The sequence below is a fragment of the Myotis lucifugus genome, unplaced genomic scaffold, assembly GCF_000147115.1.
Source record: "Myotis lucifugus unplaced genomic scaffold, Myoluc2.0 scaffold_0, whole genome shotgun sequence".
NCBI classification, from domain to species: Eukaryota; Metazoa; Chordata; class Mammalia; order Chiroptera; family Vespertilionidae; genus Myotis; species Myotis lucifugus.
Genome location: NW_005871048.1, coordinates 40,536,764 through 40,553,705, shown reverse-complemented (window position 1 = coordinate 40,553,705; position 16,942 = coordinate 40,536,764). Strand labels below are relative to the sequence as shown.

Here is a 16,942-nt window from a genome sequence, read left to right as displayed (position 1 = left end):
TTGAAGACACAAGGCAAGAGATCGGAAGTTTTCCCCTAGGGCCAAATAGCTTTGTTTAGGGGAGAGGGTATTTATGGTTGTAGGCCAGTGTTCAACATTAGACCAGGAGTGGCAGAGGCACCCAGGTGTTTTTTAAATAAATATGTGCATTTATGATATGTAAGGTTCTTGAAAGCATGGGTCCAGAGTTAAGTGCTTAGTGATACAGGCAATTTAATGCCAACCTCATTTGCATGGAGATCTAGACGGCTGCATTTTTTCTAGAATTTCTTTAGCATGATGAAAGATAGGGCGAGACTAATGGCTTAGAGAATTGTAGCATATTTCTAAGTTTGACTTTCCCAAAAACTAGGTGTTAATGACAATATTATGAAGACTTTCTAAAGGAAGGAAATAGCAAACATATACAAAAAGAGAGCAGTATAGTGAACCACCATGTTTCTATTACTTAGCTCCAACAATGGATAACTCATGGTCAATCATACTTCATCTATACTCCTAGTCATCCTCCCTCCCTCCATGAGTTTTAAAGCAAATTCTAGATGTCTTATATCACTATATCCTATATGTTTCTAAAAGATTCTTTAAAAAAATAGTGATTGATTTTAGAGAGAGAGGAAGAGAGAAATGTCGATTAGTTGTTCCACTTAGTTGTGCGTTCATTGGTTGATTCTTGTATGTGCCCTGACTGGAGATGGAACCTGCAACCTTGGTGTGTTTGGACAGCCTTCTAACCAACTGAACTCCCCGGCCAGGGCTAAAAGATATTCTTAAAAACAAATAGGCCCTGGCCAGGGAGCTCAGTTGGTTAGAACATCGTCTGGTTATGCCAAGTTTGCCCATTCCATCCCTGGCCCAGGGCACACCAAGAATCAACCAATGAATGCATAAATAAGTGGAACAACAAATTGATGCCTCTCTCTCTTTCAAATTAATAAGAAAATTATATATATAAAAGATACAGTATCATTTTCCAATTATTCCCAATTTCAACAAACACTTTATAGTTTCATCCACATGAGAGGCACCATGTGGTTTTTACTTTTGAGGATGAAAATAATTTCCAATGAAGAAACAGTGTTGTGTTCATGTTGTTTGAAGTCACAAGATCTGAGGTGTGACGTGTTTTTATGATTGAAGCTACCCTGACTCTGTTTGTGGGGCTTGGCTTTAAGAGCTGCTGGCCTGGTGGTAGTGAATTAGAGACCTTTCTACAAAGGCTTAACTTTTCCCCCCTTAACCTTTGGAAGCAAGGCGTGGGAAGGGGATTTAGTTTTTCTGTTATGCCGACGCATGTTCAAACTTGTTTCTTTTTCCAGAATGTGCAAGTTGCTAAGAGAGCCATGGACTTATACGGACAAGTCCTGGCAGAGATTTTTTTTTAAAAGCCGCGAGGGTCAGGGCAATGCGTTGCTTTTGCGTTTGTTCCTGCAGCCGGTTCGCTCCGGGCGGGCGGGCGGGCTGGAGGTCATGGACTCCGTGCCCGCGTCTCGCTCAGCTCCAATGGCTCTTTGGCGACACTGGGCGTTTCCTCCTTTTCCGGCCTCGGAAAGTTTTGTTTTGGTTCTTAGTTCCCGGTCAAGGAAAGGCACCCTGTTGACCAAAGGTTTCTCAGAGTCCCCTCCAGGTGGCTCACGGCCAAGTTTCCTCCATTCCAGCTGGCTCAGACTTGGCATCCACCGGGGTCCTCGGGATCCTCCAAAAGGGGGAGGCAAGTCTTGGGGGGAGAAAGAGAGCGGGCAGCCAGGCTACCGGCTCCACGGCCGCCGGCCGGCCCCCCTCTCAGCTTAGTCGCTGGGCCAGTACCCATCGCGCCGCAAAGGGTGCGGGCAGCCTCCCCGGTGAGTCCTCGCAGACCAGCTCCCCACCATTCCCAAGAGAACGCTCAGGCGAGCCCCGCCCGCGCCAGGGATAGAAGAGGGGACAAACCCCGGGATGGGACGCGGGGCGCATGCGCGCACTGGCCGCGGCGTCCAGGAGTTCGCCCCGCAGCGGCGGCCGCTAGGTGGCGCATGCGCCCTGGAGGGTGCGGGCTGGGCTCTGGGAAGAAGGCGGTGGCGCTGAAAGGCGGGGGCGCCGTGGGGGCCGGGCCCGTGTTTACACAGCGGCGGGCGGGCGCGGACGCAGAACCCGGCGCGGCGGCAGCGGCACGATGGTCATGGCGCATTTCGTCGAGAATTTTTGGGTAAGAGGAGGATGCTGAAAATGGTGTGGGTTTCGGAGTCCAAGGCTTTCTGCGCCTGACCTCGGCCTGGGCGCGCTTGGGGCCGCGGCGGCGGCGGCTCCGCGGGCTGGGCGAGTCCTCGGACCGCCGCCTGCTGGGTCCCGCCTGGATGAAGCCCGGCGGGCGACGAGTCGGCGGCTGCCCCGACTCGCAGGCTCGCAGCCCTAGCGGGGGCAGAGGGCTGTCAGCGCGGGCCTTTCACCTGGAGCGGGGACGCCGACGAGCCGCCCGCCGCCCGCGGCGGGACAAAGCGCCGAATGAGGCGGGGAGACGGGACCCGGGCCCCACCGGAGGCTTCGGGCGCCGGGCGTGCTCGCGGCGGGGGAGGCGCACGACGGGCCCCCGGCGCGGCCGCTCCCAGCTGCGCGCGGAGGACGAGCGCGGGCCCCGGCCGGGTGGAGGGAGCGCGCCTCCTGCCCGCACCGCAGGCCCCCATCTGAGCCCTTTGGCCCCCCACCATTTCCACACGAAACCCCGTGCGCGCTGGGGCCGGCGCAGCATTTCCTCTCGGCTTCGCAGTTGGGCTCGTCGGTCAGCGCCCCGGACTTTGCCTCTGGGCCTGCCCACAAAGCGTATAAAAGTGGAATTTAATGTTCCTGGATTCCTGGGGCTTAAGTGCACCGAGACTTCCCCTTGCCCCTGTGCTCCCTCCCCTTCCTCATTCTCCCCACACCCCGCTGTTAGCTCAGTATTAGGATTAGGTTCTTGTGGGAAGGGCTTCTCCCTCCCCGTGGAGTGTGCGCCGCGGTTATTGTTTGCTGTCATGGGAAGTACAGTTCAGCCATGGACAGGAAAGGAACGTGTTTACCCCGGTGTCTCGGGTGAATCTCATTTTATGTCTTGACAGTTGCAAGTACTGCAATTCCATGTTAAGATTTAGAAATATTTAAAGGAGTAATCTTCCAGCGAATAAGGATTGTGCCTTAAATACTTATTTCTAAGTGTCTCAGGGATGAACTTGTTTAGTAATCAAATCAGTTCATAGTTATTGGTTTTGTATCTACCTTGTTTTCCAAGCAACATAAATACTACACATAAGGTGTTTTTTTCCCCCCCTAAAACGTACCATACAATACACCCATTCAACTGTTACAATTCAAGGATTTTTTTGTATGTTTATAGAGTTGTGCAGACATCGCCACAGTGAATTTTAGAACAATTTTATCACTTCCGAAAGAATCCCTGTATCCATTAGCAGTCACTACTCATTTTCCTCATACCTCAGCAACTAATCGGTATATTTTTGCCTCTGCAGATTTATCTATTCTGAGCATATTAAATAAATGGGGTCATATATGTGGTCCTTTGTGACTGGCTTCTTTTAGCTTGTTTCCAGGTTCATCCATGATGTAGCATGCAAGTGTCAGTACTTGGTTCCACATATAACATTTTATTTATCCATTACCGGTGATGGACATTTGGTTGTTTCTACTTTTTGGCTATTATGAATAATGCTGCTATGAACACTTCGTTACAAGTTTTTGTGTGCACATATATGTTCATTTCTTTTGGAAATGGGATTGCTGGTTCACACGGTAATTCTCTGTTAATATTTCAAGGAGCCACCAAACTTTTCCAGAGTGGCAGCACTATTTTACAATTCCACTATCAATGTCTGAGGGTTCCAATTTTTCCACATGCTGGGCAATACTAGTTATCTGTCCTTTTCATTACAGTGGATGGGTATGAAGTAGTATCTCATTGTGGTTTTGATTTGTATTTCTCTGGTGGCTAATGATGTTGAACATCTTTTCATGTGCTTATTGCTCATTTATGTATTTTCTTTGGCAAAATGGTTAGATTCATTGCCCATTTTTAGATTGGTTTGTCTTTTTATTATTGAGTTGTAAGAGTCTTTTTTTATATTCTGGGTACATGTCTCCTATTAGATATATGACTTTGTAAATAGTTTCTCCCATTCTGTGGGTTGTCCTTTTCATTTTCTTGATGGTGTACTTTGAAGCACAGACGTTTTTAATTTTGATGGTCTTGAAGTCCTAATTTTTCTGTTATCAGTTATGCTTTTGTTGTTTATCTAAGAAGTCTTTCCTAGACCAAGGTCACAAAGATTTGGGGGAGGGGGGAGGGGTTTTTTATAAGAGTTTATTTCAGCCAAACTGGCAACATATGCTGTGGAGCAAGATCTCAAATACTCTCCAAGGTTACAAAGATTTAATTCCATTGTTTTCTTCTGTGGGTTTTTATAGCTTTTGCTCTTAGGTTTAGGTCTATGATCCATTTGAAGTTAATTTGTGTGTGTGGTAGGAGCAAGAGGTCCAATTTCATTCTTTGCATGTGAATATCTAGTTGTCCCAGCACCATTTGTTAAAAAGCATCCTTTTTCGCCCTAGCTGGTTTGGCTCAGTGGATAGACTGTTGGCCTGGGTTTGATTCCGGTCTCCATCCCCAGTAGGGGGGCGTGCAGGAGGCAGCTGATCAATGATTCTCTCTCATCATTGATGTTTCTATCTTTCCCTCTCTCTTCCTCTCTGAAATCAATACAAATATATTTAAAAAAAGAAAGAGAGAAAAGCATCTTCTCTCTTCATTGAATAGTCTTGGCATCCTTGTCGAAAATTGTTGGGCATACATGTATGGGTTTGTTTATCTCTGGATTTTTAGTTGTATTCCATTGTCTTACGTTAGTACCACGTTGTTTTGATTACTATAGCTCTGTAGTAAGTTTGGAATCAGGAGTATGAGTCTTCCAACTTTGTTCTTGTTCAGGATTATTTTGTCTATTCTGGATCCCTTGCATTTCCATATGAATTTTTGATTTAGCCTATCAGTTTTAGAATTTAGGTTTTACAATAGCAATTAGCAATCATTTAAATTGACATTCTTAAAATGTTTTGCACATTTTTGATGCATGAATGTGTTTTGAAAGTTGAACTTAATTACAAATTATATACTAGCATTTTAAAGTTATCTTTTGTTTTCTGTTAACTGAGATTTGAACGTAGCCTTGTTTGATGTTCTTGGCTATTATGAATAATACTTCTATAAACATTTTTGTACAAGTTTGGTGTAGGTACCCTTTTTTGTGTCTCTTAAAAGAGGAATAAATTTCGCCATCTGAAATCTATAGTGAATCTCAAGTCTAATTTATGTTGCAGTCTTTGCCTTCATTTCACTATTGAGTACAAATAGTTAAAATAGACTGTATTTTATTTTACTTTCAAGATTAGGATTGGGGCTGAAAAGCTCTAAATTAGAGCTTAAAAAGCTCCTAAGGAGGGTTAAATGAACTAAGAAAGTCTAGGAACTAAATAACTTTTGATAATTTGATAGCTGTCTGTTTAAAACAACAACTTAAAGATTTACATATTTTAGGATCATTTATAAAATAATTTTCTAAAAAATATTTTTTATTCGAGAGAGAGAAAGAGAGAGAGAGAGAGAGAGAGAGAGAGAGAGAGAGAGAGAAATGTAGACTTGTTGTTCCACTTATTTATGCATTCATTGGTTGATTCTTGTGTGTGCCCTGACTGGGAATGGAATGGGCAACTTTGGTGTATTGGAACGGTGCTCTAACCAACTGAGCTACTCGACCAGGGTTTAAAATAATTTCTTAAAATAGAGAACTTACAATTAACTTCATGTTTCTTTCCGACTGTTTAAAGTGACACTGTCAAAACAGAATAAAACTTGTCAGAGTGAGAATCTTTCAAGTTTTCGATTTGTAACCAAACAACCTATTAATTGTTTTTTTGCCCTACATATAAAAAGACAAACCTTTTGTTGTGGCATTTTATTAGAGGAAAGTTTGACTCATCCATTCAAACATTCTTCAAGCTTTTAAGTCTTTAAAGTATGGTGTTTCTTAACTTAAAGCAGCGGTTCTCAACCTGTGGGTCACGACCCCTTCACAGGGGTCGCCTAAGACCATCAGAAAACACATATATAATTACATATTGTTTTTATCTTTTTTTCCTTTTTTTTTCTTCAAATTCTTTATTAGTTAAGGAATTACAAATGTGTCCTCATTCCCCCCCATTAACCCCCATCTCCCCCCCCCCCCCCACACACACACACTCATGTTCTCATCCCCCTGTTGTCCATGTCCATTGGCTTATATGCATGCATACAAGTCCTTTGGTTGATCTCTTCCCCTTACCCCCACTCTCCCCTACTTTCCCTCTGGGGATTAATAGTCTGATTGCTGTTTCTCTGTCTTTGGATCTGTCCCTGTTCATCAGTCTATGTTGTTCTCTATAGTCCACAAATGAGTGAGATCATGTGGTATTTATCTTTCTCTGACTGGCTTATTTCACTTAGCATAATGCTCTCCAGTTCCATCCAAGCTGTTGCAAAAGGGAAGAGTTCCTTCTTTTTTACCGAAGCTTAGTATTCCATTGTGTAGATGTACCACAGTTTTTTAATCCACTCATCTTTGGATGGGCATTTAGGCTGTTTCCAAATCTTAGCTATGGTAAATTGTGCTGCTATGAACATAGGGGTGCATATATCCTTTCTGATTGGTGTTTCTGGCTTCTTGGGATATATTCCTAGAAGTGGGATCACGGGGTCAAACGGGAGTTCCATTTTTAGTTTTTTGAGAAAACTCCATACTGTCTTCCACAGTGGCTGCACCAGTCTGCATTCCCACCAGCAGTGCACGAGTGTTCCCTTTTCTCCGCATCCTCTCCAGCACTTGTCGTTTGTTGATTTGTTGATGATAGCCATTCTGACAGGTGTGAGATGATACCTCATTGTTGTTTTGATTTGCATCTCTCGGATGATTAGTGACTTTGAGCATGTTTTCATATCTCTCTTGGCTTTCTGAATGTCCTCTTTTGAAAAGTGTCTATATAGGTCCTTTGCCCATTTTTTGATTGGATTGTTTATCTTCCTTTTGTTAAGTTGTGTGAGTTCCCTATAAATGTTGGAGATTAAACCCTTATCGGTGATAACATTGGCAAATATGTTCTCCCATGCAGTGGGCTTTCTTATTGTTTTGTTGATGGTTTCTTTTGCTGTGCAGAAGCTTTTTATTTTGATGTAGTCCCATTTGTTTATTTTATTTTATTGATTTCTTAGAGGAAGGGAGAGGAATAGAGAGTTAGAAACATCGATGAGAGAGAAACATCAATCAGCTGCCTCCTGCACACCCCCTCCTGGGGATGTGCCCGCAACCAAGGTACATGCCCTTGACCGGAATCGAACCTGGCACCTTTCAGTCCGCAGGCCGATGCTCTATCCACCAAGCCAAAGCGGTCAGGGCCCATTTGTTTATTTTCTCTTTAGTTTCCAACGCCCTAGGAGCTATATCAGTGAAGAAATTGCTTCGGCATATGTCTGAGATTTTGTTGCCTTTGGATTCCTCTAGGATTTTCATGGTTTCCCGTCTTACATTTAAGTCCTTTATCCATTTTGAGTTTTTTTTTGTGTATGGTGTAAGTTGGTGGTCTAATTTCATTTTTTTGCATGTATCTGTCCAATTTTCCCAACACCATTTATTGAAGAGACTGTCTTGATTCCATTGTATGTTCTTGCCTCCTTTGTCAAATATTAATTGAGAATATTGGTTCGGGTCGATTTCTGGATTCTCTATTCTATTCCATTGATCTATATGTCTGTTTTTGTGCTAGTACCAGGCAGTTTTGAGAACAGTGGCTTTGTAATACAGCTTGATATCTGGTATTGAGATCCCATCTACTTTGTTCTTCTTTCTCAGGATCGCTGCAGCTATTTGGGGTCTTTTTTAATTCCAGATGAATTTTTGGAGAGTTCGTTCTAGGTCTGTGAAATATGCTGTTGGTATTTTAATGGGAAGTGCATTGAATTTATAGATTGCTTTGGGTATGCTTTAATTATGTTCAATTTGTAACAATGAAATTGGGGGTCACCACAACATGAGGAACTGTATTAAAGGGTTGGGGCATTAGGAAGGTTGAGAACCACTGACTTAAAGTATATGCTACGTTACAAATTCTTTTACTTAATACTATATTTTAAAGAGAAAAATATATTCAAACTTCCTACACAACAGGTGTTTTGTTGTTAATAAGTCATTTTTTGCCACAAAGTATAGTGCCATTGATAATTAAGCTGAAAATGTTTTTCTTTTCTATTAAAATTGGACAGCAAATAATATTAATAGCAGATACTACACTATTGTCTTTAATATCAGTTGTTAGCTCATCAGAAGATTGTATACTTTAAAAAAGATATCAACAAATATTACAATGAGGAAGCGTCTTGATATGCTGTTTCATTCTCTAATGAAACCAGTTAATAATACTTTTGAGATTCTCTATGTAAGCATTGTATTATAGTTATTAAATTAGCTTCATGTTTTTGTATAAATTCAGATTATTAAATTCAGGAGTTAAAAATTTTTTTTTAAACAAATGGATTTCATAGGTTATAATTACTTTCATATGTTTTTATTGATTTTTTTAGAAAGGAAGGGAGAGGGAGAGATACAATCACTGATGAGAGAGAAATATTGATTGGCTGCCTCCTGCATGCCTCTGACCTGGAATGGAACCTGAGACCTCTTGAGGCATGGGTCTGAGCCACACCTGCTGGGCATAGGTGATTGATAATTATTGAAGGGGTAAAATAAGTAAGCACAACATATTTGATGAAATACTTTATAAATCTCATTTTACATAGTAGAACTAACCTATATAAGCTATGCAGCATTTTCTGAAAGACACCAAGTATTCTTTAACATACATCACATTGTGGTAAACTGACATTTTTACTTAGGTAACTTTTTCCAAAGATTATCTCCAATCAGCACATCAAGAATGAACAATTATCTTAGGTATATTTATCCTGAAGTTTTTCCTTATTTCTTTTCCTTATTTCTTTTACTGATTAACCAGTACAAGAATTTCATTCCATTTGTCTGTTGATTTCACTAGTATTGTCATACTTAAGTTTTTAAATAAAATTGGAGCACTTGGTTACATATCTAAAATTTGATATGTGATTACATGGATGAACAGAGGATTAAAATGATTTTTAAAAACCTGGAATTGCACCCTAACCGGTTTGGCTCAGTGGATAGAGCGTCGGCCTGCGGACTGAAGGGTCCCGAGTTCGATTCTGGTGGAGGGCATGTACCTTGGTTGCGGGCACATCCCCAGGAGGGGGTGTGCAGGAGGCGGCTGATCGATGTTTCTCTCTCATCAATGTTTCTAACTCTCTATCCCTCTCCCTTCCTCTCTGTGAAAAATCAATAAAATATATTCAAAACAAAACAAAACACCTGGAATTGCTATTAATAGGACATTGGAATCCAAACGTTATATTTTCGCTTGATTATTTTATATAAATTTAGTATCTTAGATGAGAGACTAATAACCACATATATACACACACATACACATTCTTTGGGGTTATTTAAAAATGTATGTCTTTAGAAAATTAGTTGAAGTGACCATAGAAACCCAGGATATAGACTTCCTATTACTTGAAATTTCCAAATATTGTAGTTTGGAGTACCTGCTTAGGATATGATCCCATCAGATGGTATATTAAAATTCAAAAAGTATATATGTATGTATATTTACATATCTACATTAACAGATTTGTGAAATTTACACAGTTTAGTATTCAAGTTACAAAAGGAAATAAATACAGTATAAAAAAAAAATCTCCTTTTCTCCTGTCATCAAGATCTCCCCAAAAGCAATCACTGTTACCAATTTCTTATGTAGCTTTCCTGAGATAACGTATGTATATACAAGCAAGTAACATCCACTAAATTAAAATGTATAATTGTATAACAGCCAAATTGTTTTCAACTGCAACAGGCTATGAAAATGCAAACTACAGATTTCATCTAACTAGGTTCAAGTAGACTTGATGGGCAGACATTATAAAATTACAGTATTTTAGATGGCACCAAATTTTTTGAAGTCCTTGGATTTTTGGGTGGGGGTGGGGGTGGAGGGATGGTTATCTTGTATTTTTTGCCTTAATCTAGGAGGAATTTGAAAGTAAGAAATTAATACTGATTTAGTCTGCATAAATTTAATTCAGGGGAAGGATTTTAGAGCACTGATATGGAAAGGATAAACATTTTTTGTCTTGGTTCTTTTCTGGCCCTGTACACTAAATCCTAAATACTCTAATCCCTTCAGAACTACTTAAATTATTTAGGCAAAGTCATGGGAGAACAGGTATGCTTTGTATCATCCTGCATATTTGGCTAGCATAAGCCTTTGGAAGTAGTTTTTTTGAGTCATGGGGTATCTTTTGAAATTATGAAATCTGTCCTGATTTCATAATTCTAGAACAATTAATCCTAAGAAATCCCTATAGAAATATGGTGTTATACAGATTTATAAAGTAAAGGGATTAATGGATTGGTTTTCAATTTACCTAGTGTGGAAAAATTAAAGAATATTAGAGTTTGAAGAATTTTAATAACAATTGGGTCCACAGAAGTTAGCATACGTTGGTCAGATATGGGGAGAAACAAAAACAGCAACTGAGATGTATAGTTACATCTATTGATGAAGATGCTAGAGAATGTTGCTTGAATGACCAGTCAGAGAGGATTAAATTGGGAAGTGATTAGTGAACTGTGTGATGAAGATGAGGCACATAATTCCATCAGTTCATGAGGCACAAACATGTTCCTTGATGGAATTTCAGGATTAAAAATTACAGCTGGCGTGGCCCAGTGATTGAATGTCCGCTTATGAACCAGAAGATCACGGTTCAATTCCTAATCAAGGCACATGCCTGGGTATGGGCTAGATCCCTAGTGGGGGTTGTGCAGGAAACAGCTGATCAATGATTCTCTCTACCTCTCTGAAATCAATAAAAATATATTTTAAAAAATTATGGAAAATACTGACAAGCATGCTTGCTTGGCTTTAGGGAAGGAAGGTTCAATATAAGTAAAGCAAATTGGTGGTGCTGGGGTCTTAAAACTAAAAAATGTTAGTTTTTAGTTGGGTGAAACAACAGCCAGTGAAGATGGTTTTTCCTTTTAATTATAACCATAATTATGATGTAACTAGAGGCCCGGTGCACAAAATTCATGCTCTGGGGTGGGGGTGTGGGGGAGGGTCCCTCAGTCTGGCCTGCGCCCTCTGGCAGTTCGGGACCCCTTGCTCCTTAGCACCCACCTGCTTACTGCTCCTTGCCGCCGGCTCACTGCTCCTTAGTGCTCCTGCCACTGCCGCTGCGCTCACCAGCCATGAGTCTGGTGTCTGGCTGAGTGACGCTCCCCCTGTGGGAGCCTTGTTCAGTGCGCATCATCTTCAAAGGATGGCAAAACTTTTTTTTTTTACTTCATAGTAGGAATATACAAAGATTTTAAAAAAAGTTTTCATTGATTTCAGAAAGGAAGGGAGAGGGAAAAAGACAAACAATGATGAGAGAATCATTGATCAGCTGCCTCTTGCACACCCCCCTACTGGGGATCAAGCCGACAAACCAGGCATGTTCCCTGCCGGGGAAACAAACTCTGACCTCCATGCTCAACCATTGATAACACTGGCTGGGCTATCCAGAGTTTTTTAAAACTTATTTATATTGGATTATAGGACAATTTTATTTGCCCCAGGTCGAAGGTAGTGGATGTTCTGTGAAAGTGATACCTCTTTGTAAAGTGCATTAAGATGAGCAGATAAAAGATGCTATCTTGTGCAAACCGACTTAGCAGTTGTTCTCCTTGGGCCAGCAATGGTGTTAATGTTTTTGTCGGTTAATACTGAAAACTTTCTCTGCAAGAATTTATTGATTAAAGAAGATAAAAATATTGTTTACTGAACTTTTTGGGTAATGTTATTGAGCTATATTTTACATGCCATGTAATCCACTCATTAAAGTATACAATTCAGTGGTTGTTGGTAATATTCACAGTCAATTTTGATAATATTTACAACCATCATCAATTTAAAACCATTTTCATTACCTCAAAAAGAAATCCTGTACCGTTTATCATCCCTTACATTACCTCCAACCTCCAAGCGACCTATTAATCTATTTTCTCTTTATTTTTTTATTCTGGACTTTTAAAATGAATGGAATCATTACAGTATGTGGTCTTGTGTGACTGGCTTTTTTCTCTTAGCATAATGTTTTCGGGGTTAATCAGTGTTGTTGCATATATAAGTGCTTTATTCCTTTTATGGCTGAATAATATTCTAGTTCAAGGCTATATCACATTTTGTTTATTCATTTGTCAGGTAATGGACTTTTGGGTTGTTTCCATCTTTTGGCTATTATGATTAATGCTGCATAAACATTCTTGTACAGATGTCTTTGTGGACATATGTATTTACTTGTTAAACTAATGAATTAACCACCTGAAAAGAAGCTCATCACTGATTAGTAAATACTCTTAAAAATCTAGCCACAGGTGTACCTCATTTTGTGCTTTGCTTTATTGCACTTCACAGATGTTGTGTTTTTTATAAATTGGAGGCAAGTCCCTCCACCAGCATAAAGCTTACGACTTGTTTTTTTGCGATACTCAGTTTGTTGCGATGGTCTGGAACTGAACACACAGTATCTCTGAGGTATGCTTGTATTTGGTTATGGGGGTTTTTTGTTTGCTTGGGTGGGTGACAGTAATGTTCTAACAATGATTGTGGTGATGGTTGCACAACTCTATAAATATCCTAAAAATTATTACAGTGTACAGATTTTAAATGGGTGAATTATATGGTGTGTGAATTATATCTCAATAAAACTGTTGTAAAAAAGGAATAATTTAAAAATTTGAGCAGAAGGAAAAAAACAGTCATTGATAAGCAAAATTGATATCAATAGTTGTGGTATACTTGGAAGAAAATTGCATTTTAAAACTGTCATGATAGCTCTTAGCTCTTATATATTGAAGTCTTGGTTTATTTATTTTTTATTGGAAAGTTAATCTATGCTCATTATTCCACTTTCCAGAAATAATTTGCTGTTAATAGTTTGCTGTATATGCTTTTAGACTTGTTTTGTATAAGTACAAGGTGGGGCAGAGATTTACAGTTGTTCATATGGAAAATAATAAAATAATAAATAATAATTCAAGATTAAACTGTGTTTTGCATACTCACAACTATAAACCTACTTTTGCCCAACCCTGTATATACAACATGTTATTTTTTTCAGAGAAAATGAAATTTGATTAGGGATACTGTTTTGCACCTTCCTTTTTAATTGAATCCAATTTACTTTTTTTACCTAAAAAAAGAAAAAGCAGTATCAGGCCTCCATAGAAGAATGGGTCATTATGATTTCTGCAGTCATCTGTTACCAATGAACATAAATAGCAACCATATCCAACTGTTAAGGAAAGCTGACTTTTCTAACTGAATAAGATTTGACCAACTTAGAAAAAAAATCTTGCTTATATATAAAACCTTCCTGTACATTTTTCAGCCATTTCCTATAAATCTACAGCTATTTCAAACTGAAATTTAAAAATATATTGCTCTTATCAGGAACATACCAACTTTCAGAAATTGAGGTAGCAAGAACCAATTTGTTAAGAAAAGACAAAACCAAGCAAAACTACTCTTCAAGAGAAAAAGGGAATCTCCCAACTTCTCTTTTTCTTTCTTTCAAACAACCTTGGGGATCGAGCCCACAACCTGGGCATGTGCCCTTGATCAGAATCGAACCTGGGACCCTTCAGTCCACAGGCTGACACTCTGTCCACTGAGGTAAACCAGCTAGGTCTGTGTGCTGGTTTAAATAGCCCTTCACTCTCAGCTCTTTTCCATTTTTGCCTTTAAATATGCATAATACACTTTGGGAACTCAGATAACCTGGACTTGTTAGAATTATTTGCAAATGAGAAGTAGTAGGTATGTTAGGTGAGAAATTTGGGGCATAAGAGCTTTAGACTTTGGATTTTAAGGTTTTAGATTTCAGGTTTGTTTCTTTCAGGATTCATATTATGAGAGTTGGTGGGTCCTCTAATCATTTGTAATTTCTATATTACGGTCAAATAACGGGATGAATCCATCAGAAGTTTCAGGCCTGTTATTATTTGTAATTTTATTTACTAATCTGCGTGATGTTATTTTCACTTGCTATAGACTAGTGATAATGGTTATTTCAAAAAAATGTTCTTATTTTGGCTGGAATAAATTTGCATGCAAAAGCCAGGGACAGTAAAAACTAGAGTTAGATAATAAACTTTATCTTAAACATGAAAAAGTTGTAGAAGCCAAATGGATATGTTTGGATTCATAAGAGACTGTAGTTTATGACCAGGGCCAGGAATCGAGCCTGCAACTGAGGTACGTGCCCTGCCCTTGAGCAGAATCGCACCTGGGACCCTTCAGTCTGCGGGCCCACACGCTATCCCTTGAGCCAAACCGACTAGGGCTAATGTTACATTCTTCCTGAAAATTGAAAGTGGCTATTCATAATGTTAAGGATATTATCTCCTTATGAATATAGCTTTTTTTTTTTAAAGCTTACCGCACCCGGTATTCGAATATGACATTTTAATTGTATGTATGGCAAACTAATTACTTGGTATATTAGTTGACAAGTTTATTAGGGATCACATCAACATAACTGGAAGTTCCTATAATATGTTTTCTGTTTTTGGCAAACTTTGGAAAAATTAGGTTTCAGGTTGCATAACACTTGCTTATGATATTGCTTTTTATTTCCAGTAAATATGTTCCGTTCTTTATTTTCACTGAAGAAAAGTAACACTGACATTTGTGAAGAGAGTTGTTGAGCTTGGTTTATTGATAGTCTTTTACTTCACCTATAACATTGATATTTCTAATGTTTTCTTTGCTATGACTAGCTAACTTAGCATTTATTGGATTAAATAACTAATGGTTTTGTAGGATTGTGTAGTGGTCTGGTTCTCTTAATTTCCCATTAGTTGAGGACTAGCTAATAGACTGTTAATGCTCTTTTTAAAATTTTATCTACTTTCTCACTTCTCAAATTGCTTAAGTTTACTGAAAGACTCATATTAGCAATTATAAAGTAGCTTGTATTCAATGCTTATATGATTAGTAATATGCTGTCTTGACTAAGATGTCAAGATTTAGTAATTTTAAAGTACAGACTTTTGAGTTAAATCAGTGATTTTCAACCTTTTTATCTGATGGCACACATAAACTAATTACTAAAATTCTGCAGCACACCAAAAAATATATTTTTTGTGGATCTGCCAAAAAATAGGTGTAATTTTGATTCATTCACACTGGACGGCTTTTGTTGTGTTGGCTGTTGTCATTTTTTTTTTTATTTGATGATTTAAGGGAAAAGAGGTCAGTGCCCCTGACTAAATAGTCAAGTATTGTACGTTTTAGAAATTCTTGCAGCACACTGATTGAAAATCGCTGTGTTAAATTATTAGGGATCCCTTAATGCCTATTCAAGGAATTGAATTTTGGTATTTAGTAATGTATTTAAAGAGGTCCATGGTTATCTTATCTAAATTATACTACATATTATTCCTTAAAATTTCAGACTTAGTTTCATTAATATACCCTTATGAGTGATTATAGAGTATGTATATATACATGATTGCATCTATGTACATAAAAGCCTAAGCGACCAAATGACTGAATGACCGGTCGACTGGTCGCTATGACGTGCACTGACCACCAGGGGGCAGACGCTCAATGCAGGAGCTGCCCCCTGGTGGTCAGTGCACTCCCACAGCGGGAGCGCTGCTCAGTGAGCTTACTGAGCAGCGGCGGCGGCAGCAGGTGCAGTGGTGCTGGGATGAGCGGGAGCAGCATGGCCCAGCCTGGGCTTGGGCTCCTCCCTGTCTGCCTGCCGCTTCACACACTACTACATCCCTTGGGGGATGTCGGAGTGCTGGTTTTGGCCTGATTCCCGCAGGCCTGCGGCAGTCCGACATTCCTTGAGGGATCCTGGATTGGGAGAGGGTGCAGGCCAGGCTGAGGGACCCCACGGGTGCACGAATCCATGCACTGGGCCTCTAGTATATAATAAATATAAACTTTATGAAACCTTACAATATTCATTTGATACAGTTTAAAGTCTTACAGTGAGCAACAATGGTTAAATTTAGGAAAGATAGCTTACCTGACTGTCAGAATTGCATATTTGTTAATGTTATTTTGATCTCTCTCTCTCTTTTTTTTATTAAACTAAAAATCTTTTTAAATTGTAGGGGGAAAAAAATAGTGGCTTTGATATTCTTTACCATAATATGAAACATGGACAGATATCGACAAAAGAGCTAGCAGATTTTGTAAGAGAAAGGTATGTATTTTTTCATGTCATTTAACAGTTTATTACAAGTTAAATTTTAGAATATAAATGAGAAAATTTTGATTGTATTCAAGTACAGTTGTTAAAAGTATACTATAGTTATACTTTAAAGTAATGGTTATCTGTGATCTACACACTGAGGGCTAAATAGTGGCTCTAATTTGCATTGTTAAACTGATTTATATATCACTGCCTGAAAATATTTTTCATTGAATGTGCTAGCAAGGTGATACAATAGAAAAATTGAGGGACTTTAAAGAATAAAATATTACAATTTCTTTAAATAAACATGTCAGTAAAGAAAACATACTAAAATAATTTGAAAAGACTAAGTTTTCTGAACTTGTAGTTAAGGGATGGGGAATGTTCAGCCTGCGGGTTGTATAAGGCTTGCGAAATCATTTGGTGTGGCCCTGCCAAAGCATTAGGGGTGAGTTAATTAAATGTTTGACCAAATATAGCAGGCTAATTTTTAAGTTGATAATTTGGCCTGCGAATGATGTTATAAATATCCAAATGGCCCTTGGC

At 39.2% G+C, this 16,942-nt stretch overlaps 1 protein-coding gene across 3 annotated transcripts in view; it reads left to right on the top strand.

The window, feature by feature from the left end:
- Nucleotides 1-2,038: 2,038 nt before the first annotated feature.
- Nucleotides 2,039-16,942, top strand: part of FCHO2 (FCH domain only 2) — a 113,113-nt gene continuing 98,209 nt past the window's right edge. For 2 of the 3 annotated variants that reach the window (XM_023750868.1, XM_014451807.2), the window contains exons 1-2: nt 2,040-2,185; nt 16,314-16,405. In XM_023750868.1, coding sequence (XP_023606636.1) covers nt 2,153-2,185; nt 16,314-16,405 — 125 coding nt within the window. In that variant the 5' untranslated portion in view covers nt 2,040-2,152. Of the gene's footprint in view, nt 2,186-16,313; nt 16,406-16,942 lie in introns of all 3 variants that reach the window. The other variant, XM_006081340.3, reaches the window with a different exon arrangement.